This window comes from Perca fluviatilis, chromosome 2, assembly GCF_010015445.1.
Source record: "Perca fluviatilis chromosome 2, GENO_Pfluv_1.0, whole genome shotgun sequence".
NCBI classification, from domain to species: Eukaryota; Metazoa; Chordata; class Actinopteri; order Perciformes; family Percidae; genus Perca; species Perca fluviatilis.
The window spans coordinates 36,460,376-36,486,365 of NC_053113.1; the positions used below are offsets into that span (position 1 = coordinate 36,460,376).

General features: G+C 41.0%; 1 protein-coding gene and 1 long non-coding RNA gene across 5 annotated transcripts in view; one reads left to right on the forward strand and one right to left on the reverse strand.

The window, feature by feature from the left end:
* Window positions 1–303: 303 nt before the first annotated feature.
* Window positions 304–25,990, reverse strand: part of dph1 (diphthamide biosynthesis 1) — an 89,436-nt gene continuing 63,749 nt past the window's right edge. Inside the window, exons 10-13 of one of the 4 annotated variants that reach the window (XR_005641838.1) lie at window positions 12,969–13,047; window positions 9,865–9,999; window positions 8,930–9,105; window positions 305–639 (exon numbers count right to left, since the gene is read on the reverse strand). Coding sequence is in view for 3 of the 4 variants with exons in the window: in XM_039824410.1 (XP_039680344.1) it covers window positions 581–639; window positions 8,930–9,105; window positions 9,865–9,999 (370 nt within the window). In the remaining variant the exon portion in view is untranslated. Of the gene's footprint in view, window positions 640–7,320; window positions 9,106–9,864; window positions 10,000–12,968; window positions 13,048–25,990 lie in introns of those variants that run through there. The other 3 variants (XM_039824410.1, XM_039824426.1, XM_039824418.1) reach the window with 3 other exon arrangements.
* LOC120574216 lies at window positions 19,218–20,478 on the forward strand. The gene is made up of 3 exons (XR_005641842.1): window positions 19,218–19,291; window positions 19,876–19,914; window positions 20,344–20,478. It is a non-coding gene; the product is annotated as an uncharacterized LOC120574216 (long non-coding RNA).

Here is a 25,990-nt window from a genome sequence, read left to right on the forward strand (position 1 = left end):
AGTGGCCGGATCCTAAAAAAGGTTGTACAATAGTAAGTGCTCCACTTAAAACACAGTAATCTCAAGGGTATTTTCTTTTCTTTTTTTCACATAACAAGGAAGATTCTGTAAAGATGAGGTTTTAGGCTTATACTACATCTAAAGTAAATGGCTGTTACAGTTACCGGTCGCTAAAAATAACATAAATAAGGTTCAGATAGCTCGTTTTTTTGTGCAAACATTTTTTTTTTTTTTTTACTAAATAAGCATAGGCACATTTGGAACACACGTATTTATTTATTTTATTTTTTATTTGTAGTTTATTTAAATAGGGACAGATACAAAAAAGCATAGATTATTACAGAAATAACAATCCGATGCCTGTATCACAGTGTTTGTAGCCAAGGCTAATTCGCAACACCAGTCCCTAGGAGGGCTTTTAACAGTTCAAATAATAGTATACACAGTTGCTACCTCCCTGTATAAACCTGCTGACCTCAGAGGTAACATGCATCAGTCCTTTATGTCCACAAAGGGACCTTATCCAGTAACACTCGGCATTCCCTTCAACACTATCCTTGTTGGTGGCTATCCAAGTTCATCAGAATAAGAGAGAGGAACTCCGGACTGAAGTTGTGAGTTTTCTCTCCTCTTTTCTACCTGAGAGAGAAAACAAGAATCACATCAGCCGTCACATTCAGTCCCCACTGGGACAATTCATAAAAGGGTTTCCAATGTGTCTGTTAAACCTGTTACGGCACTATCACACCCAAATCTTTAGGCTCACTCTGAAAATGAAATGGTAATTAGTAAACAATGAGCTCATGATGACTTACTGACAAGAATAAACTATCAATACACTCATGAATATCCATTATTATCTTTCATTTACCAAATGTATCCTAATGATTTAAAACAGATTAGTAAATCATTAGTAATGGGGACATTAGATTTATTTTAAGGCAAGAAAAAAACTTTCATACATTTTAAAACATTACCTGATTTAAACCTTGTGCTGTCCTTGGGTCAAATTTGACCGTTTAAAAAAAATGTATATCAGAAATATGGGTTTCTTTTAACAAAATTGCCCAAAAATAACACAGATGCACGTTGTATGGTATGGAACCCATACAACATTCTTTGCGGGTAAAATTTATGATTACTTCCATTGAATTTTGGGTGTTTCATTCAATTTTATAGCATTTGAAAAGAATGTTTAAATAGTTTCAAAACAGCATCCTGACTAGACTTTGACATACACCAGTATGTGATTCACTCAACATCATCTGATCTTAACCATTAGTCAAAATAATTCATAATTTATTCTTTTTAAAACTCAAAAATTAGGTACAATTATGTATAAATTGGGTTTACTGACCATGACTTAAAAAAAAACATTTAAAAAAGTGACAAAAAAGTTTAAAAAGGCCTAGAAAAAAGCGACAAAAAGCGATGAGAAAAGTTCATGGTCGACAACACAAGGGTTAAAGCAGGTGATAAAATAATGGCGTGATGACATTGTCAACAGACATAATATTATTACACATTCTAACATCTATTTAAGAATAAACAAGTAAGAGCTTGGTTGCATATTTAGATGTCAAGTGTTCCTGATGAACAAACCTGTTTAGGACACAAAACCTTGAGTCATTACCAAGGTTACAAAGTGAGGAACAAATCAAAGTGATACAAATCTAAAATAATAACATAACAAATGCAATTAAGAGCTATAGTACTATAATACCCCTAGATACTACGCTAAATAAAGAGAAGGAACCAGTAACAATTAAACCTTCCTTGTGTAAATCTACATGTGGACCACGGTTTGACTGGCTAGTCTTCTGATTAACTCTAAATCTGGTGGTGATGCCACACAACTGATCATTATTAGAATAGTAGTGGTCTTGACTGGGAAGGCATCATTATAGCTCACATATGACACAGGGCAGACAGTTTAAATGAATTAGTCATTTTCAAAGCACATTTACATTAATATTCACATCCACATGTCGTATTATTAGCTAACGCAGCCACGCTAATGGTAAGCTGGAAAAGCGACATGCATTATTTTGTGGAGAGCAATGAGTCCATCACTGTCAATGTCCACTCAGCTGCATAGTTATTCCATCCTTTTAACAATGAGTCAGGGGCCGCTGCTCCCAATTGGAAATTAGACCAAATCAATGTGATTACATAATCATTTAGAAAGGGTCAGTATGCATATTCACAGATATCTAATCATCAGATACTGGTACATTAGCATGGTATAGTCGGTTCTTTAGCTTCAGGATTTTTTTTATTTATTTTTTTTAAAACACTTTATTTATTTTCATTTTAGTTTCTTGCAGAGATAGAAGGCAGTGCAAAAGAGATCAGTACAGCAAAAAGTACAATGCCTACAGCATTAACAGTGACCCTCCACCATCCCCCCGCCCCCCCTCAAATAGAAAACTACAACATAATAGTAATAGTATTAAGTATTACATTAATTTGAAGAAAAACAAAAGAAAATAAGTAAACAAAATAATAAGTATATAAATTAATAAATTATAAATATATATATTAGTTGTCAGTATAGTATTAACCTGAATAAGGCTGCAGTGCACCTGCAACAGGGTCTCAAATGAGAGTATGGGCATTGTCTCTGAGAGAAGGTATATTGTGTAAAACATTTTTTTTATTATTAACATTCATTTTACCGGGAAATAATCCTATTGAGATTCAGAATCTCTTTTTCAAGGGAGACCAGGCCAAGACAGCAGTATAATAGTTCCATATTAAAATATACAGTGAAAAACAAACAACATAAAACAGAAGAAGACAGTTGACAATTAAACATCATCTCAACATAATCACCAGCAGCGCTCAGTAACAGCACAAGTGCATTTAGTACTCAAATAGTCCTTTATGCTAATTTTAAACAGTGTCATTGTTGGTAGGTAGTCTAATTTAAGATAATTCTGCAATTTATACCAGGATGAGGGAGCAAAAACTTTAAAGGCACTTTCACCGAAGACAGTTGGCGTTCGGAGAATGTCATACATAATTTGCCCATATGATCGAAGATTACATTTCCTGGTGGTGACTTTAGGAGTCAGGAGAGAACATAAGTAAGGAGGCAGTTTACACAGTATGGCCTTAAAAAGAAAAAAGAAGGCCAACCAACACTCTCATACAAGTTACAGTGATGATTACGAAAACTACAATTTGTTACAAATCTTAGTGCTGCATGGTATTACTGAGTCCAGCATTTCCCCCCCCAGCATCTGTCAAAAAGAAATGGCTTCTTCTTGAGGTCAAACATGATCTTTTCTGAAGGTATGTATGATGACAGCTCTTTGAGCCACATAATTAACCCGGGGAGGGGGGCTCCTCACTTTTCTAGCGAATGGCTATACATGTATTAGCTGCAATAAGGGCTCTTCAGGATTTACTAATATATATCGTCCACACAGTATTTAGGAACCTGGTTTCGGATCAAATAAAAGGGATAGACCACATGGGGTAGTTCAGTAGGTATTTGGCAGCTAAATGATCTGCCTAAATTGTGAAGAAATTCCAGTTAAGTGTTGCTGCTTCTGCTTGTTTGAAAAGTTTGTCATCAAACTTTTCAAACATGATTATGGTTAGTTTGTTTAAAGGGCCAGTACATTAGCACCTTTCATTTATCATGAATCCATTGATTACTCAAGAAGAAGAATATCAAGAATTTAGGAAAAAATAATTGGTATTCAGAAACTCGGATTTTCGGACTGACAAACTTCTCTCAAGTTTTTAATGGATTTGAATCAAGTCAAATCGTTTGTCACATGCACAGTAAAAATCAAGTTTCCCTGTACAATGACATTCTTCCTTTGCACTCCAAATGCCGTTTACAAGGATACATAGCCCTCACATTACTATTGAAATACACAAGCACCTTTAAGTAAAGCAAACACATGAAAATCAGTAACCATTCGGCCCCGTCCCACTCCCGGAGTATGTAAGGACTAAATTAAATAATGAGAAAAGGAGGATCACAGCACGACAGGAAAGCGCTGACAATCCACGGCAGGACAGAGTGGGTTGAGGAAAGAAGGTGACTTTGTCACAGCCCTGCGCTGGGGTGGCTCTTGGCCGGATGATCAGAGACAGGCTGACCTCCCACGCAGAATTAGTCATCTCTTTACACCACTTCTTTTCTTTCCCGCACTAAAGAATCTTTTTCAACCTTCTAGCAACCATCCTTCACATTGCTGTTTGGCCGCCCTGGCATCCATCCTCCCTCCCTCCCTCCCTCCCTCCCACACACACACACACACACACACACTTGTGGCACTATCTTTGTGGGGACCCGTCACTGACATAATGCATTCCCTAGCCTCTTACCCTAACCTTAACCATCATAACTAAATGCCTAACCTAAACCCTCACCCTCACCCTAACCATAACCTAATTCTATCCCTAATCCTAAAACCAAGTCTTAACCCTCAAACAGCCCTTTAAAGTTGCGGGGTCCAGCATTTTGGCCCCACAAAGATGTTGGGACCCAACAAGTATACTGGACTCCCGGTTTTTGGACCCCACGAATATAGTTAAACAAGCACACACACACACACACACACACACACACACACACACACACACACACACACACACACACACACACACACACACACACACACACACACACACACACACACACACATATACACACACACACACACACACACACACACACACACACAGCCTCTAGACATAATCGTTTATTGTTCAAATTTCCACAGGGATGAAGATCAAGGGCTTGTTAAACACATCGCTGCTGATCTCCACCTTGAGGATAGGATTCTTCTTAACCAAACTAAATCAGAGAAACACTTGGAATTAGAATCGTACAACAAGCTGTTTTTACGGTCTAATTCTGCCTTTAAGGGACCTGTTGCTTTTGTTTCGCTTTTTATGTAAAAAGGTCTCATTTGCTGTTCTCCTTGTATTGCAGAACTGATGCTTAGCATACAAATGTGAAAACAGGACCATACGAGAGCTCAGGGGTACCTGCAAACCACTTTTGGATTTACTCATGCTGTAAAATATGTACAATGGCTCAGACCGGCTTTCTGTTCATCATGCCTCTTCAGAAAATGTTCACTGAAATATCCAAATAATGCAGACACAGCAGACATCAGACGTCCATTATTATCGCCATAGCACACTCAAAGAAATCTTTCAAAAGGCATTCCTCTGCAGCTGAGCATTGATTTTCCCCCACAAACAGTTTCTCACCAACCTAGTGTGTCTTGACAGATGTAAATACAGGCGAGTTCAACCAAAGCAGTCGTCTTTTGTTGTCATTTCTTTAGTTCTAATATAGTCTAGGGAAACTGCTGAAAGAACAGCAGGGGAATACAGAACGAGAAAGGCAGACACTGAAATACAAACTTCTTTTCACTCGGGTTTAGATCTTTTATATGCCCTCTGCTGCCACTCCTTCCCCAGCAAAGCCCCAGTCACGTGTGTGGCTTTCTGAAGTCACACTTTGCCTCAAAGCAACACTGATGGAAAAACAAACTTGCAAAACAAATCTCCTCCTCTTCGGTTTATTTTTGTTGTAGTGCCATGAGTCATAACTCCGGTCTCTTTTCCACCCATGCCTGATCTCTCTTTTGGACCAAGAAGTCCGTTAATAATAATAATAATAAGAAACATATGAGAAGCAAATAAACGCTAGAAGGTTGTGATAATAATTTACTTAGCGAGAGAGACTGCTGTGATTTAGCCTTTTTTCCTGCTCGAGAAATGAAACAACTAAATATATCTCGGGTGCTGACATATTTTAACCGACAAAGCCATGGAAAAACAATGACCCAGGCAAACAGTTCATATTTACTGAATATTATCACCTCTGGATGTTTGATCACGTGTGGTCGTTGAGGGTGCATTAGCTGATGGCGTTTGAGTCATATCACAGCTTACTGCTGTAGGCTACACAAACAAGTGCTGGGGCACCAATGGCAACCAGCTGACAATGCAGTCAGGGTATATCCATATCACACTGAGCAGTGCGTGACTTGAGCACCTATTGTGTAAAGTACAGACTCAAACCTGCGGCCTCTGCAGAGTCGTAATGAACATGTCACTAATTCTCTGTGAGGTGGGTGCTCTTGGCAGAGGAAGTGTGACGGCAAACACATCCAGAGCAAGCAGGGTGCATGGGGAGAAAGGAAGAGATGAGATGCCAAGGAGGATGAAATGAGCGTGGAATTAAATTCCTACCACATCTGGAAGGAATTGCACACACCAGTTACAGAAGTACACTGGGTTCTTGCACCCTGCCAAGCACACTCACTCTTCGTGCTGCCATGCCCTGCACAGCCTTTCCACAGTGAAAAGTGTGTGCCTTGAATGCCTTACAGGACTGCACATAAGCTATGCAAACAGTGCCACCTAGTGGTCTCTCAGGGGTCGGCATAGCTGGGGATGAATCTGAGAGACCAGACCAGACTGACTGGGTTTACATTACTCACACAGCCGTCTGTCTGCGACTGGCACAGTTAGAACAGATCTGTGGATCAGAGCCTCATTAACTTTCCGGTCTAACTCCCCAATCAGTTTGCCTCCATGAGCCATTTCAAGTAATCTGAAAACGCTTTAAAATAGTTCCATCCAACTGCTCGGAAATTCACTTTCATTGAGTTTAGGTTTGGTACAGCTCCACCATTTTATTTTTCTCTGTTTTCCAAAGGCAGGGTTAGCTAGACATGACTTGCCCACGTTGTGCTCTACCAGGAGCAATTATGACTGCATTGCATACGTTGCCAAATTGTTCATTATTGGAACAAGAACAAACACTGCAGCGGGTTGATAAGAAGGTGAGGCTGAGTCATGTTACGCTACATCAGCATGGGACTATGCGCGGACAAATAAAACCATTACGAACAGAGCCATATCTCACTAGCACACTCAGCCATACTTTATATTGCAATCTTGTAAAAAATAATTTAAAGAAGCAATTAACAAGGTTATTCCTGGTCAATTATTTCATGTTTTGATTGCCATATGTTTGGTGTGTTGAGGTACATGTGGAGATTATTGACATAGCCGCATTATTTACTGTATGTAATGTAAGATTAACATTTGCTCATTATATTGTAATTTTTCAACATGGATCTACGGTAGAGTACTTGTTGCCGAGGTAACAATCAACGGGGGATAGAAATATACAATAAGCAATAAGAATGAGAGCGAGGATAGTTATTAGGCTATAATGTAGTTCAGGTATTTACACACAAAAACTGAATATTTTTAATTTGATCATTAGTTTAAAATGGCCGTGACCTACCAAAATGAAACACCACAAACATCTACGTTTACAATTTTAAATTTAATGTCACACATTTCAGACATACGGAGAAAATAATATCCTGATTGTAAAAAACATTCCACAGTGGTATGCATACATCAAAGTGTCCAGACCTCTACTATTGTTATCCAATTACGTTAGCGATGTAATAAGGGCCCTATTTGACTTTAATTATGACATTTAAATAACCTTTGGTTCCATCTTTGGTGTCTAAATCGGTTCAAATTCTAAACCCAACACACAAAATATAGTCTTGCCAGCTTGGACTTTTTTTTTTGAAAACACATCCCATTTTACTGATGTTGAAATCAGTGCTAAATATTTAAAGCAAAACCAATCTTTAGGCTGTGAGAAAACTGCACACTTTAAGATGGAAAGAGATGAGGATTTATTCAGCATTTCCCCCTGATAGAGTGCGCTAAAAAAATAAATCAAAACTCAGCTGCGAGAGAGCTCTGCTGCCCAATCATTTATTCTTGACCGCTGCGCATCACACACTGTTCTGGAACAAGTACTGAGCTCTTCAACATAACAGCCACTAGTGGGACACGTGAGACACATCATGAGAAAGACATCTGGTGGGACGGGCTGCATCACACACTGGCCTCTGTTGCCAAGGAGATACAACGGTGGAAAGTAGAGGAGAGGGATCTGACTCGAGAACTAGTAGTTGTAGGCAAATAACAAAACTCACAGAGCATACCCGCTTGAGACAATGTGCTGCAATCTGGGGAAAATCACCACGTTCTCGGGGTCAGCTGGAGCCACGGTGTGCTGCTGTCAATCAGTTTCTGCTGTGACAGCTAAACAGCAATAGAGGTTTTATTTTAATTTTTATTTTCATTTATTGACAGACTCCTCCATTAATAAATAATGAGGATGGAGAGCAGTCGTGACTAGCACCGCATGGATCTACTGTGGAAACTCGTACTGTTTGTAAGGCTGAGGGCTTCAGCATGGCACTGCGCTTATCAAAAACACTCACAACAAGCAAGGTTCCATTCCCTGATTTATTGTTTCGGAGTTTGACCAGAAAAACAAGACGGAGAAACAAGGTTGTGTCGTGGTGCATCAAATTTTAAGAATACACATTTTAGTAGCATGCTCTTGTATATCAAATAAAGTGCTTCATACAATATGTCTACGCCTTTGAAATTTAGCATGAAGGGAAACTCATCTGAAGTGTCCGGCAACATAGGGTGCTTTGCAAGGACAAGGGGTTTGCATTTGACTTAATCCACCCACATTAACGCTTTAATTCCATTTAATGTACACAAGGCCATCGCGCACGTTCTCTCCAACAATCGCAAAAGCCATGTGTGCATTACGGAAAGGCCCGCGCTTTCCCCCTGTGCAGGATCAACTTCTTTCTTAGCGCGGCAGAGAGCAGCTCCTTCATGGGAATGTGACTCGCATGAACATGTATGACCTTAAACACACAAGCTATACTCTCAGTCGCTTGTATTTTGAGCTCAGAACACGCGCAGAAAGCGCGAATGAGACCAATGGTCTGTGCTTTAAAACGAGGGATTATTTATGGCTGGTAATCCGTATGAGGAGCGGCTGAGGGCTCCTGTGGGTATACCTCTGCTTGTTATAGACTATACCCACTCTCTTCTTCTGGTCTGACCTCCCTCCAGCCGTCAGCAGAGGCAGAAGCACTGGCAGGCACGGGACGAGTCAAACACAGGGCTGGGCGTGACGGGTCATTTCCCTTGACAGCCACAGGGGGCACACCGGTTCTGCTCACACTGCTCGGTAGGTAGGGCTGGCTCCGAGCCTGGTTTCTGTAGGCAGGGAGTGGGACAGCATTAACACTTGGGATAGTGACAGGACCTACCTCAGACAGATTAGTGGTAATATGGGGCAATATGGCTACTGCAAGGTGTATTCTCACTGCAGCAATTAACTGCATATCTTTTTGTTTTGTTAAGTTTAAAAAGCAGTACAAAAATACGGCTTTCACAAGGTACAGGGAGAAAGAAGGAGTGTTTTGACCAGGCGTCCTCACAGATTATTTATTTACATTATTTATTTTCTATGGTGAATATATGCATATGTCAATGTGTAGGTTTTCTTTTTTATGGTGTGCGCATTTATACATATGTAGCAAATTGTAAAGACTGTGTTAAAGATAAGGATATGATATAAATATGAAGCCATTCATGATGATTATTATTATATATTTCGGACAAGTTATATATTGTGTTTTTGTTCTTTTAGCTTTTATTGTATTGTTATTATTATTATTTTTTACAAGTTCAAAATTAAGCATTCATTCAAAAAGCGTTCATTGCATTTTTATTTTTTTATTATTAAATGAGAAAATGTATGATGCACATCAAGGACAAGGTCACAAGTCCACGCCTTTAAGAGAGACGTCCAGATACATGTCCTTCAGTCATTGTGCCACTGGGTGTCAGTGTGCCGACATTCTGATAAACACATGCTGAACACAGTGCGGTTTCTCTCTTTACCAGCTATTCTTCCCCTCTCCCCCTCTATTTCCCCGGTCATTCCTCCTTTTATCTCCCAGCCCTGCTCACCTGAGTCTGCCTGCGCGTGGGCCGCGCTGGTTGGTTGTCAGGGTGGTTGGGCGCCCACGGCCCCAGGCTCTGATTGGAGTAGAAGTCCATGGGGTAGACTTCCTTCCAGCCGACCTCCTGTAGAGCCACAGCTGCCTGAGAGATAGTGAGACGGATAATCCCAAATAATGTAAAAAACAAAAACAAAAAGAAGCTCGACAATATCAAAAGTGCATTACCATATTTGGGCAAAGCAGCTGCAGGAAACCGCACAGTGATGAGAAGTCGCAGCAGACAAGACAGGTGTCATAACATTAAGCTTGGATAACAGGCAGAGTTGTCATGTTATCCCTATGCAGCTGCAGTGCATGGCACAACAGCTGTTAGAGAGGAGAGCAACAGCACAGGCATGACAGTACAGTGACATAACTGCAGACGGCTCCATATGGAAGACAAGTGCCTGTGAGTATTGATTCTGAATGAAGGAAGGAGCAGCTGAATGACTGAACAGATGAATAAACAAGCATGCTGAATGAAAGAACATATCATCTGATTGTTCATTTATTCATTATTTATAACTATTTCAGACTAGTCAGCGTGTCTGCGGCGCGGCTCGAGCTGCGCTGAAAACGCGTGCCTGCTGGAAATAGGACCGACGCCTATTTTTCACGCGACACGCTAGCGTGCTGGAAGCATCTCCAGGCAAAATAGAATAGGAAAAGATGTTTATATGTTGTTTAGACACGAATACATATTAATAAATGACAGGTTGATGTTTGAAAGTTTTGATGTAAATGCAGATATAAATGTAATAAAAAAAAAATATATATCGATTTTCTAATATTGCACCTGTCAATACAGAACGAAATAAACTGTAGCCTATTTTGCCGTCAATACTGCCGATGTTGTCTTTGCTGTAATCAAATCAGTATATATTTATGTTTAACATGGTATTTCATTTTATCAATGGGAAACATACATGTGTCCAGACAAGGCTAGCTGCAGCAGCGACAGACACGTTTCTGGTGTGTAAAGACGTAGAAAAATCCACGCAGCTGACACGCAACAGAAACGCCACGCTCACGCCACGCAGGCAGTGTGTAAACGGCCAAAGACCTAACTGTAGCTTCATACAGTGTGGGATAATTTCCATGATGTATGGATGTATAATGAGAAAACAAGTCATTTGACGAGTTAGAGACGTTAGTTGAAAGAAAATGTGAAAAGTGCATCTTTAAAGTGAAAAGTGCAGTTTTAAAGTGATGCAATCTGTAATCTAGTGGGACATAATTCATCGCTGTTTCACAGCGTGTAGCTACTGTAGTTTATGTTGTTAGTTTGGTGTGTACGAACACTGAAAAGGTAGTGCTCTCTTACATACTGGCTGCTCCTTTAAATAGAAACACTATTTTAAATACCTTCATATGAACAAGAAACAATAAAAGGATAAAAGCAACAGCAGTAGAGCTAGATATATCATTTTCCTTGCTCCAAATATTCAGCTAATGGTCGTATAATTTTCTATTTATTCTATCTATGAATAGATGTTTGCGTAAAAGGTCAAACGTAGCATAAATGTGATTTCTTTCTATCAGGTATGACAAAATAATAACAACTTTCTCACTTCATATCCAGCTGTTAAAAATACAATATGTGGCTCAACTGAATCCTCGTGTGTCCTCCTAAACAAACAAATCTGTCATTGTCTTATGGTTTGCCTTTCCTTTCCCCAAACACCCTTTTTCTTCATTTTCTTTCTCCTCTGCCCTTATTTCACCCACCTCCTCCTCCTTTTACCCACTGCTCTCCTCCTATCCCCTCTCACACCAACTGCCTCTCTGTGGAAGCTAGCTTCTCTTGCTAATCCCTGCTCTGACAGAAGAGCCAAGTGTGTCTTATTGACTATAAATATAACATGAGAAGCACTGAAAATAAATGCTGCTGCTGCTGCACCCCCCCCCCCCCACCCCTCTCCTTGCTCACTCCACCCTCCCATCTCGTTCCTCTTCATCTTCATTGTGAATGCCACAGTGAAAAGCACAGTGCAGTGAGATGTATAACCCTCACAGGTACGAGATGGGGGTGAATTAAGACTTACGACTTAAGACTTATCACAACTGCACACATATAGACACGAGTGCAGCTGCAAATTATTTAAATGCACAGAGAGTGTTCCCTAATGGCTAGTGGGAAGAGCAAAGTGAGCTCTAACAAAAAGGGCTAAAGAAAACAGATTTCCCCGTTACAGCGGGGCGAATCTCACACTTCACATGCACCATTATAGACCTCAGTCAAAAACAAAACAATCCTCACTTTTTCTTCCAAGGGGAATTCTATCATTCATTATTCTTAGCAATGTATGTGCGGCACAAGCCGTGCATAAACATGTGTGGCCGCAGGACAAAACAGCAAGCACTGGAAATCACACTCAAATATTCAAGACAGCAATTCCCCCTCGCAGCCATTTCACAAGGATTCAAATCAGCAGCATATCTTTGAGGAAAATCATTGAATGGATTAATAGTTGGCATCAAAATGCTAACCAGCCAAGTCACATAATGGCACGTAACTGCCAAACCCATCACAAAGTGGCTACACCATCTGCAGCGGCACACAAACAAACGCGTGCTTTAAAATAGATCTTTATGAGTTGCTGTCCGATCTTTTTCTCTCCCTTTAGAAAAACAACAGCTGCAGGGGAGGAGCAATGCTGTGTGGCCCTGTGACCAGTAGGGGGGGCTCTTCTTCTGCTGATGCTGATGCTGTGTGTCTGAGTGTTGTGTGTGTGTGTGTGTGTGTGTGTGTGTGTGTGTGTGTTTCATGGCAGGGATAGAGGGAGAGAGAGAAGGAGGGAGAGTAGTAGGCACGAGTCCTCATCTCCAACACAAGCAGGGCTTGATGAGTTGAGGGCTTGAGTTTTATACAAATTCACAAACACTTCCCCATACATATAACATTTTCGTAGTTCCCTTATCTTCTCTGCTTCGATGAAGGCTTCAGCAAGACCGCCGTCAGGGGGTCTGTGTACTGGCAGGAAGGTCTGTGTGCGTGCGTGCAATGCATGAGCCTCCTCTGATAAGCGAGTGACAGCTTGTGATCTTGCTGAGAGACAACACGGTGTTTACCTCATATGGAGACAGCAGCGGCTTAGAGAAGGCTGTGCCCCAATCGATAGAGAGGCGCGGACAAGCGATCTGGATCCACCTGTAGGAATGAGAAGGTACAAATTTGTGCTCAAATGTACATCCACTGGCGAGTTCACATGTGCGTGTAAAACAGAAGCAGTCAGAGAGGGCGAGAGACCGGGATCCTATTAGATAGGCAGGGCACATCTGCGACTGCGTGTGGATACGTGATTGCAATGGGTTGTGCAGGGAGCCTCCCTCCACCTGATCTCCAGCATCTGTTGGAGAGATCTGTCCTGTTTTGCGAAAGCTCTAAAGACTGCCACGCTACACGATCTGAATGCACAGCCAGTTAGTTAAAGAGAGAGGCTGAAGAGAGGGGGCAGGTGTGTGGCGGTGGAGCGGGGTAGACTGGTTGCAGGGGGGCATAAACCAAAAAACAGGGAAAGAAGTGAACTGAGGTGAAAGGAGAAGAAATGCAGTGAAAGAAAAGAGGAAGCGGTTAGGTGAGTGTGAATTAAAAAGCCACGGTCTCCACGGAGGTAGCCTACATAGGGGGGTGAGAGAGATGGGGAGGGGGGGGGGGGGTGAGAAAAAGAGAGAGAGAGGAGGACACAGATACACAGCGATAGGGAGAAAGAGCAATGAAGACGAAAACAGAGGGAGGGGGATTGAAAGGGCACAAGTAAGAAGAGAAGAGAGAACAGAGGCAGAGGAGGGGAGGAAGATTGGCAGGGAGAAAAGTGTTTACTCTGGAAAATGCATGAGAGAGGGATGAGGAGGGTGCAGATGTAAACAGCTGGAGGGAAAAATGAACAATGGGAAAATGGAGACGGAGAGAAGCAGCCAGGGCTACGGGGGTTAGCATTCACAGATCAATGCTATCCACAGCTCCATCTCTACTGAGGGAGTGGACCCTCACACGTGCCTAATCCTAATGATGGAGCTTCATTCGAAATATTGACAAATATGAGTTGAGCTGCAGTGCATAAAAAAAAAAAAAAAGCCCAGGAGATAACGTTAGATCTGGGTAAATGTCCAAAGGAATGTCTATACAACGTTTTGAGATCTAAGCATAGGAGTATCGGCGAGTACAGCAGCATAGATGGAAAACACTTGATTAAAAAAAAGAAAAAGTTTTGCAGTAATCACTTGAATACTTTCGTGTATAACCTACTGCGTCAAAATCCCCATCTGCCTTTTCTTCATTTCCCAACTTTCACACAAATCTTCAGCTGCAGAATTGATTGCACCGTTGACTCTCGCGCCACTCTGATTTCTGTCACAGAAATATTCCACCCCACCCCCTTGGGCAAACGCATGACATTTTCTCATTTTCAAATAAAACTTAAAAAAAAATAAATAAATAAAAAAAGTCTCCCCTCCAAAGTGTGAATTCTTAGTCATCCTACTAATTTTAGAGCCCGCTGATACAGAAATATTTGCACCATGCACCATTTTCTCAGACCGAAGTTTGCTGGCGTTGTGGAATCAAAAAAAATGACCTTTAAATCCTTCAGCTGCTATTCATAACCGGAGCCCTTTTTATTCGGGGCATTTTTTCCCTTTATAAAGATAGTGACAGTGGATAGAAAGGAAAGATGGGAGAGAGCTGGGGGATGACACGCCGCAGGTTGGATTCGAACCCATGCTGCTGCAAAGGACTCAGCCTACATGGCGCGCACGCTCTTACTGGGTGAGCTAGAGGTCGCCCCGACCGGAGCCCTTTCTGTAGCCAAACACTGCACATGTATCAAAACTGCCTCAGCCCGAACACACAGGAAAAAGAAATATAATTATAGTGAAAGAGTCTGGCAGTTCGCATTTGTGTGTTTACACTTAGTGAGTAGACTTCTACATGCACTTCGGCTGTATGTATCTATGTAGTGTGTTTATGTGTAGAACGAGCTGAAAAGAACACTAGGAGTGGTTAAAAGAGGGAAGGCGCTTTATGAAGCACACCAAGACGCCACCACTAAATCCTTGGAGCTAGCATTCCTTAATATCCTTCGGGATAAATAAAGTAATCTCTATCTATCTCTAGCATAGAGGTCTGAGAGTAAAATAAGACAGAAAGCATGAAAGGAAAGACAGAGAGGATCCCTCCTAAGGAGCAGATAGCTGATTGGCACATGGACCCAGAAGGGACTTTTTTTTAGCACAGAGACTGAAAATATAATGCAATTCCCTAAAATGCATAGTGCAATGCCAGGTCTAGCCCCTCAGAATGCGGCCCAACTTGTATTTCCAGTCCTTATCTGGCCTTCAATCTAGCCAGCTCAGTAGAGATACCACATTATGGGGCGCAGTGAAACAAAGAGAGAGAGCAAGAGGATAGAAAAAGAGAAAAAGGTGCAAAGAAAAAGGAAAAATGTGGGCTTTTGTCTCTGGCAGTGGAGCCTTGTTTCACAACTGATTCCCAAGCAAAGATGAAATTTTGAAACATTGAAATAAAGAATGTATAAATATGACTTTGATCGAAACCTCGTCTCTTCAGTCCCTCTCTTCAGAATCTGTTTACCTTAGTAGAAAGTAGAAGCCTTCAACACTAAGACACGTGCAACGTTTAGAGGAGCAGTTTGCAGGACTGGTGCAGACTATGCTGTGATATAAAAAGGTAAGGCTGCATGAAATTTAGTATGCTATGCAATGTGAGCTCCAGCCCTGGCCTTGCTGCATTACCTGCTGTGGCCCATTACAACCTGACACTGTTAGGCGGACCTCCACCTGCATGACTTCGTTTCAATTATCCTTAGTCATGAACCGCTGAAAGCAAGAACAATTAACCTTTCAGCACTGTGGGTAAGTGTAAAATGCTCACCTTCAAATCGCAAACTTAATTAAATTAGAGCAAACAATTTAATTTCAAAGCAGTCAAAAATTTAAATTCAAAACAGAAAGATAAAGACATCTTGTTGAGATAAGTGCATGGTGTTACAGAATCTGTACACTAGTTTAAAACCTGCTTGGGGACAGCCTAATTACACACTTAAAAACATATGTTAGGGGTGTCTCTCTGTTTATATGAGTGAGTATGTGTGTGTGTAATGACAGAGAAAGCCTGGGGGCGGGCTCTGTACAGTGTGCTGTGTCGGCTTGTGCTGAGCACTAATGTGTCCTCTACCACCCCACCGTCTGTCTCTCAATCGCCCTCTCTCTATTTCCTGCTGTCTCTCAATCCCCCAGCCTTTCTTTCCTGCTATTCCTCCTTCAACACAGCCGCATTCAACACAGCTTCATACACCTGGTGATGTGTAATGTCTATTGTAGCCTCATACCTGTGTTCTCACAAACTATTCTGAGCTGTAAGGGGAAAATACAAAACGAGACAAAAATAAAATAGCGATCCACTCTATGTTGTTTAGTCAGACTCTGAATTAACACGTTTAAATTTAATGATTCATTTATGATGATAACAATGTTGTCATATCTTCCAAAAATGAACCTTCAATTTTCACTTTGATCTATTACTTAGACTCATAAAAGCTGTGGTAGGTATTCATTTATGGTGTCACTGGGCAAAAATCAATTGTAGTTCAAGTGGTCTGAGAGAAAACTGTACTTCTGCATCTCTTCTTGGCTCTGTTTTCAGGTTTAAGAAATTCCAGCCTGTGACGGGAAACTTTCCTAATCCTATTGGCTGTTGCGTGCATGTTCCTGTGGTGAAAGTTCTGCTAACTGTAGCCAAAGGCTCAGGGCTAGAGCTAATTTCAGGATAAACTATTAGATAAAAGACTTGACTGTCATCCATCTATATACAGTACATAGAGAAACGAAATTGTGTAAAAATGTAGTCAGCCAGTTTATTGTCCAGGGAAATGGACATTTGCTGTGAAAAAAGTCAGGAGAGCTGGTCTGCTAGGGTTAGCCTTTAGTGTAGCATGTATACCAGCTTGTTTGCCGTGTTTACGTTTCCTCTCACACCGCCTCTGGCGTCTCCTTGTTCGGAGAGTCCGAAACCGCGGCACCGGGCGGATCGATCCAAATATAGATAATATCGATACCAACGTAGGTATTGATATTGATCAATACCAGTGTAATGAGATCGATACTTTAGTTTCAGTTTCTCTCCAGTGTGCACTGCTGCGGTTCCATCAAAGAGGCGACCTGGCTGTGTCTTGGTAAGTGCCGCTGCTTTCAAGTGCCGCTCCTGTCACAGCGCGGAACAGGCACACTTTGCTCCTCCTCCCCCCGTCTTGTGATTGGATGTTGTACCGTCACGTGACTCAGCGGCGCCAGGCAAACAAGCAAGCAACCAGCCTGGCCCGGCAGAGGCAAGCAGTAGTGGTGTGCGATACTGCAAAATTGGTTCTGATACCAAGTAAATACAGGGCCAGTATCGCCGATACTTTTTAATCAATAAGGTGGATTCATCATCAAGTTGCCAAAATGAATACATTTTCATGACCATTAAGTGTTTTTGTGATTCTTCCTTTGGATTAATAATAAGTGAAAACCCAGTACAGAATTTTCATATGCTTGTATACAGTATTTTCAGGCTGAAAATGAAACAACAGCAAGCTGTATAATTTGTAAAAAGGCTGTTAGATACTGTGGTAACACAACACATTTATACAAGCATATGAAAATTCGGTCATGGGTTTTAATTTATTAGTAATCCAAAGGTAAAATCACAAAAAACAATTAAAAAGGTCATGAAAATTCATTCAGATTTAGTAATTTGATGATGCTTCCACCTTAATTAATAAAAAGTATCGGTATCGTATTGGTATCGGCGATACTGGCACTGTATTTACTTAGTGACGGATCAATAACAAAAATTGCATTACCGCACACCACCAATGAGGAGAGGCCGGAGGTGGTGCGAGAGAAACGTGGCAGGCGAGCCCGTAGTTTAGCCTTCTGCCAACTACAGCCAAAGGCTCACGGCTGCGGCTAAATCAAGTTCATGTAGCTAGCTAGAGCCTCGAATCACAGTATGCCATCTCAAAGGGCTTTACGAAGACAACAGGACGGCCATTCTCATTGAATTGTCGCTGTATAACGGCATCTGAGTGAAATGAATGACTAGTAGTCATTGTGTAGAGGGTGAGCTGCACGAGGAGGTCTCGCTCTACTTCAAATCCTGCTAAATTGCTTTCTGCCAACCCCAGCTTTAAACAACACTAAAAACAACCTTTATTTTTTTTTTTTACACTGACCAAGGCATTATTATGACGAATAAATGAAATGTCTCCAATAGAGCTGGAAGTTTGGTAAAAAAAAAAAAAAAAGTCACTCCTTTTTTGGTACCGACCGAAATGTGGATGCTCAGACTCTTCTTATTCTTTGATGAGACCGTTTCTGGTTTAAATAAGAATTTGTTCAATGTTAAGACTATTGTCAACATTATCTTTATTGATTTTGTAAAATAACAGCCCAAGGGCTAAATAATGCAACACTGTACGAGAATATATTTACATGGATGCCAGGTCAGCCCATCCCTCCCTCCCTAAAATAAAATAAAAATATATATACAGTATATAAATGATATAGTATAAGTATATAAATAGAAACTATTAAAACCTTTTTTTGAATATAAAAGAAGTACTACTGTATGTTGTAGACTCCAGATATGTTAGAAAACCACCCCAAATCTTTTTAAACTCTCTAGGCTTTTCCTTCCAGTTATACACAATTTTTTCAGTGGGTATACATGACGATCATTATTCCATCTAGCAGACGTAGGTGGTTGTTCATCTTTCCACTGCATTGCTATATATTTGCTGGCTGTTTTTTATTGACTTTTATCATAGATGTGTCGCCCAGTAGGTAGAGTTATTCTTGGCTCTGCAGGGATGGTTATATGCTTATTTCTCAAAAGTTTGCAAAAACATATTTTAGTGTACTAAGTAGTTGCACTTGTAGTGTTTAACTGTTAAATGAGAAAGCTTGTGACCAAGTCGAGCCAAAACCAAGTCTCGCCCACTGGCCAACCGGCCAGAGCAAACTTTCTCATTTTAGGTGGTAGGTGTAGCTACTACACTGTAAACCCTGATTTTGTTTCTAATTAAACTTACGAGTGATCATTACTTATACTTTTATGTTTTGTAAAAGCCTGCTATCATTACTAAACAACATTAGTTGGTTGTACTATTTAGCTGAAAAATTCATTGCACTAATCATGTTTAGCAGAGATAACTCGGTATGTTTACTTTCATAAAAAGGGGAGGGGGCTAATTCAAAAATCTGCCTGGTCATGTGACAAGACCAGCGTCTTGTAACGTGCGTTCAAGGGGCTCTGCACCTGGCGGGACGAGCAGCACAGGCATCGGCAGCGGACGGTACCCTGACTTAGAAGCAACCTTACTCCAAGTGGAATGGTTAGTATTTAAAATAACTATTGTAGCCTAGTTATCTTTGCGGGAATTTTGAATACCCAAAAGCTTGCAGATAATTTGTTGACCTAGCTTTTTTCTGTCTAATGTTACTGTTTGAATCTGTGCAGTGTTAATACATGCTTATTGCTAACACTAGCTAGCTACTCAAAAAAGTGTCAGCTGAATGTTAAGGTTAGCTTAGTGTTAACATTCTGAGGACGGCTCACATACCGGCGAGTTTGCTCGACTGTATCCTTTATACAGTATAACATTACATACAGTATAGTCATTTTACGCAATAGAAAAGCGATTCAACCGCTGTCGGGTCAAAGGAGTGTAGCAGGCGCTGTGGCGGTGTTTACGTTGTGGACACCGTGAGCTGCTTGCAGCTCATTGATCCACTCCGACCCGTCCTTGGCGCCTCACTTTTTCCGTCTCACTCACTCACCTCTCACGCGCTTGTTTACATGCCCGTTTTCTCTGTAACACAGGCGTCGTTTCGGTTATATTGCCTTATTGTATTTAACAGTGACATTGTTGAGCTTAGTCGTTGAGCTAAACGTTTTTTCTTGTTTTCTATTTTACAGATCCTTGTGGTGTGAGGATGTTGTGGAAGTGGAAGTATTGTGAGTTTGTGTGAGAAAATGGGTTACCTTTTAAAACGTTATCGGTTTAAACACGGAAACTATGGTAGAACTGTCCCATTTCCCTGCTTACACCAACAATGTGTGTGCACATTCAACTCCATTAATGCACTTAAGCTCCACTTAGCAAAGATTCACCAGAAAACCCAGGGTGCACAACTGCGTGAAACTGCCCAAGTAACCTTTCACTGTCAGTCATGTGATTTTTCTGCACCCTGCACAGAAGCAGTCTTTCTCACCTGCGCAGTACACATTTACTCTTGTCCTCTTTAAGGAAAAAATTGGTATTTTTTAATTTTATTTTTATTTAAACAACATTTCAAATCATATACTACTTTACAGGTGGCTTAGCTGCCTTGTATAATTCAGTTGATCTAAGTTCAGTTTGTTTTTGTTCTCTGTATTTTTCAGGTGTTCATGGAGTTCAGCAAGAACCTCAAGCAGGAATTCTATGAGAGCATCGATCGGCACAGTCCTTGTCTCCTCGAGTTATTTCGATCCAAGAGAGGTAATGTTGGACAGTTGTTGACACATATTTCACAACAGACCAATGTAGGTCCATACACATTATGTACTTGGCATTGTTTTTCACAGGTTTTGTAAAAACATCATATCAAAATGCTACTCTATTAGTTGTATAATTCAATCCAAACATTGCTTGGTTTGTTTAAGCTTTCTTATAGATCATTATTTGTTTTTCATTTTAGCTATCTAACTTGTAGTACTGTGTTTAATTCCCAAAAGACTACAAAGCCAACTGCCATCCAGACACAGGTGCTCAGAGGGCTTCCTATCATCCTTGGGGACAAACTCACAAACTTCTTCAAATAAAAGCAGGCTTTGTAAGTAAGCACTTGCTTTCTCATAATTTTCACCTTTATTTATTTTTCACCATGACACTCTTATATTGATTAAAGTTGTTTTTCAAATGAGAAATCTAATGTAATGATTGGGCTCTTCTGTTATTCTTTATTTAGGAATCGGATGATGAGGATTTTTTCGTGACCTTGACATTGGGATACTTCTCATTGAGCGTGAAGGTGCTGGGCTCACATCTTCTCAGCATCTCAGTCCTGCCTTGTTGAAAATCATCATTGAGGGAGAAGTCGTGATGGACAACATTCAAGATCTGCCAAAAGCATTGGGCATTCTGTTTGGACTCACATATGCACTCCATCTTAACAACCCCAAGACTATGGAGCTCACATTTCAGGTCATCCAACAGGTATTGCTCTTGTTAGACCACACTGACCTAAAGCCGAAGCTACAGACTTTGAAAAATCAGCTCGCAATGTACATTTGAGTGGGGATTTCTTGTCAATTTTGTTTTGTTTATGGATTTACCACTTTAATCTCAGGGGACATCCATGTTTTTTTCTTGTAAATTTGTGACACATTCAACACCCACACAAGAACAACACAAACACGGACAACACCCCCACACACAACACACACAAACATACAACACCCACAAACAACACAGACAACACCCACACACACGGACAACACACACACACACACACACACACACACGGACAACACCTACATGGACAACACACAACACACACAGACAACACCCACACACAACACACACGGACAACACCTACACGGACAACACACAACACACACGGACAACACCCACACACACAGACAACACCCACACACAACACACACGGACAACACACAACACACACGGACAACACCCACACACACACAACACCCACACACAACACACACGGACAACACACAACACACACGGACAACACCTACACGGACAACACACACGGACAACACCCACACACACAGACAACACCCACACACAACACACACGGACAACACCTACACGGACAACACACACGGACAACACCCACACACACAGACAACACCCACACACAACACACACGGACAACACCTACACGGACAACACACAACACACACGGACAACACCCACACACACAACACCCACACGGACACACCACACACGTATAACACAGACACGGACAACACCCACACACATAATTGTTTCAATGATTTGAAATGACTTTTTTCACATTAATCATTTTAGGTTAGACGTGTTAATGTTGACCTGTTTTGCCATTTTTCTTAAAAATAAAATGCATTGGAGCATTTAGAGGTGTTTCTTTTTTTCATCCAATTTATTTGAAACAATGTTTTATACCATATTTAAAAAAAAATCAAAAGCTAATTAAATTAGAGGAAATAATAGTAATTGTAATAAATGATGAGTAGCAATAATAAGTCATAATAGCTAGTTTTATCTAATGATTTGAGTACACACTACTAATAAATATAAATACTAAACTTAAGGTTCCATGTTAATACAACTCGACATGTTTAGTTTCAGCTTGGGTAAAAACTTAACGTTCCATGTTAATACAACTCAACATGTTTAGTTTTAGCTTGTGTAAAAACGTAAGGTTCCATGTTAATACAACCCGACATTTAGTTTTAGCTTGTGTAAAAACTTAAGGTTCCATGTTAAAACAACTTAACATGTTTAGTTTCAGCTTGTGTAAAAACTAAAGTGGGATAGGGCAATGGGTTTCCACGCGATTTGCGAGTAAAGTCAACTAATTTGGGTTTACAGTGTAAACTGGCAACTGGGTATACAAGTACCGTATATAGCATATTTCGATCTGATATACAGTACACACATTTATGGGCTTTGAATTTGAATTTTAACACTTTTGTGATCAATATGATAAATGCTAATGAAACAGACCTTGTTGTAAAGCTATTGTCTATATTGAAGGTGTTTTGGTCGGGTGAATCGTGCCTGACTTACATAATTTCGGAGTAGGACTCATACGTCAGTCTGAAGAGGAGAGCCAAAAAACAAAGAAAAAGAAATTGCTTTTACCATGATCATTCGCTTTCAAACACAGCCTCCGCAATTACCTCTGCATCTCTCTATCTCTCTCTCCAACTCACTCTCAATCTCTCTCAGACCTTCTGTCCTTCTCTCACCCACTCCTCCCTCACACATCACACTTCTCATTACTCCACAGTGAGAGGCCAATCTGAGGGAGTGTGAGGAGTGTGTGTGTCTGTGTGTGTGTGTGTGTGTGTGTGTGTGTGTGTGTGTGTGTCTGTGTGTGTGTTAGGGCTGTTGGAACGAATTCCGAAAGTCGAATATAATTCGAATAGTAAAAAAATCAATACTATTCGAATGCTGAAATTACTATTCAAATGTGATTTTTGTATAAATATGTTGACTAACGTTAGCTAATCTCCCTCTTCTCGCCTTGGCCTACCCGCATGTGAAAACCAAATGCTTCTGTCATGTCACGTCTGATGAACAATACGTTAGCAGGGGTGAGAAACACAAGGCACTGTGAGGTCTTAGGATCACAGAGCTATAACGTTAGTACATGGGGGGGGGGTTACAGGCTGCGGATGGAAATCGGAAAAAGGATGCAAAATAGTTTTAACATGACTTTAAAAATCGACATCCACCGAGCCAAAATGTTATAATTAGTTAGCACGTTCTTGTTTCCTAACTGCATTGCGAGTTATAGGCGCTTAGCTGGGAGCCTCATGGAGACAGCTAAAGTTTATGTTAGCTGTCAGAGTTAGCTTCGACTTCATTTATCAGTCCCTCCAGGATTTTGCTGCCTTTTTAAAAAAATTTTTTTTATTTTTGCGGCCCAAAATGCCTGATTTTGCGGGAGCTTTTGTAAAAAATTGCGATAAAAGTTGCGATGGCTTTTGTATTTTTGTTGCAATGAAGGTGCGAGAGACAGTGAAAGTTCTTTAAAAATAAAATACATACTTGTTTTGGGGAAAATAAAATTGCTCTGGGCTGAGTTTTCCTAGTAACCTTTCCAAAAAGGCTCAGGATGCTGCAAATGTTGGTATAATATGAAAATGGGTGGTGTATTTAAGACCAAAATTATAATTTATTGAATGAATCAAATTTGAACATATGTGTCAGTGGCTTGTTGATCTTTACTGGCCACACACACATTCATACAGTTTGATAAAGTACTTATTGTACTTTAACTTATCATTGCACTTACAATAACGAGCGTAGCTGTCCTCAATTTAGGTCATCCTGTACGTCTCCGCTCCGGTTTTTCATGCATCCACCGTCTGTCTGTGTGTGTTGGCACACGCGTCAGTCGCGGGGGGAACTGATCAGCAGCCCCGCCCGCTGCAGAGCGCCGACAGGATTGAAACAGCAGCAGCTTTCAGCGACTTTAGAGTGAAAAATCGTTACACATTGATGTTAAAATGTATACAGGTTGGCAGGACGGGCTTTTGCTGTACGTGTTGTTGATAAAAGTGAGATGTTTGAGTCACACACGTCTCGTCCTCATATCAGAAACAAGGAAATTTATTTGGCGACGCACGTGTATTAGGTCAACCCGTTCTCACTCCCGGTTGGTCAGTGGCTCTCAGAGCCACATACTGATACAAAGTCTGGCACGTGGGACTGCTGGGATTGGTTGAAGCCGCGGGAAACTCCGGTTATTGGTCAAATTTGCGGAAAAGTTGCGGTGATTGGTCAAAATTGTGAGTCACACCAAATTCACGGTGATTGGTTGACGTGGTTTGCGTGAATTGTTGCGATCGCGACATCACGACATCCTGGAGGGACTGATGTATTACCTTCTGACAGCTGTATTCTTAATAACATGACCGTCTGAAAGAAACCGGTTGGTTTTAAATCACTAAAATAGTAGTGACAGCACCGTTTGGCTTAGCTGTCATAGCCGGTAGCATCGTGGCTAGCACTATTGTTAACGTTACCTAACTTATGACAAATCGTTTCAGCTGTTCTTTCTAACATGATGTCGTTGCGCTAACTGAGCACCGTTAGCCTTTACAACAGAGCCGCTTCAATACACGTGTTAGATAATATTACATTACAGAGTTCTCTGTCCTCAGTTGATTTGTGTTTGTTGCTGTGTGTTCGTGGTGGAAAATGAATGTAAAACATAGTTGCGTGTCGGAAATGCAATGCGCCATGACGTAGGTCCCCTTCAAGGCCAGGCTGATGTTGGAAGTCCCTCTAGTGGACAGAACGTGTAACAACAACCACATGCTTATATTGGCATTGACAATAGTGTAGTACATATTAATAACAGGCTGTATTTGAGAATTACATATTTGAATATTATTTGAATATTTAAAAAAATAAATGAAATTCGAATGGTATTATAGAGGAAGATTGACAGCGCTAGCATCTAGTCACTAAGCCTTTGTCCATTTTCACCTCGGTTCCTCTGGTTGGAAGCCAGATAAATTAGAGAGGCGCTGCACCTTGAAGCCTGAGCACTTGGTATTTCATTAAAGTGATGGTTCGGAGTAATTCACCCTAGGGTCCTTTGCACCATGACCTCGAGCCAAACACCCCCCCAGAAGCTTTTTTCACCTGGGTCTAACATTGGGCGAGTTAGCGTAGAGTAGCGTTATCACTCGTCTAACTGCAGGTAGCAGCAGCCGCAGCAGCAGCAGCTAGTAGAAGAGAGCAGGCAAGTGTTCATAAACTTCTGGTGTACTTACAAACTTTCCAATCCATCATTTTATGAGAGCATAACCTATATGTACTAGTGTAGACCTTTGTTATCATTTCGGGCATTATTAGTGGGGTCATTTAAGAGATACAAACGTGGGTCCATTAGCCCCGCGCTAAGCTACTCAGCGGCTAACGCTACTCTACGCTAACTCGCCCAGTGTTAGACCCAGGTGAAAAAAGCTTCTGGGGGGGTGTTTGGCTCGAGGTCATGGAGCAAAGGACCCTAGGGTGAATTACTCCGAACCATCACTTTAAAGAAACTTGAGGAGTTTATTTGTTTCAAGACCGTAATGAGTGGGGTGGATAACGTTTATCGGTGTTTTTAAGCCCCCAACGTCTCCTTCCAAATGGTTCAGAACCTGCCACTCTGATTATTATGTTTTATTAACAAGATCAAAAAGAACATCAATAATGCAATCATTTTTATAGTATGTAAGGGAATGAGTAAGTGTTGATTATGTGTGATGGCTTTACAGTGTCCTTGGGTTCAGGAATGCAACATATTTTTAACATATG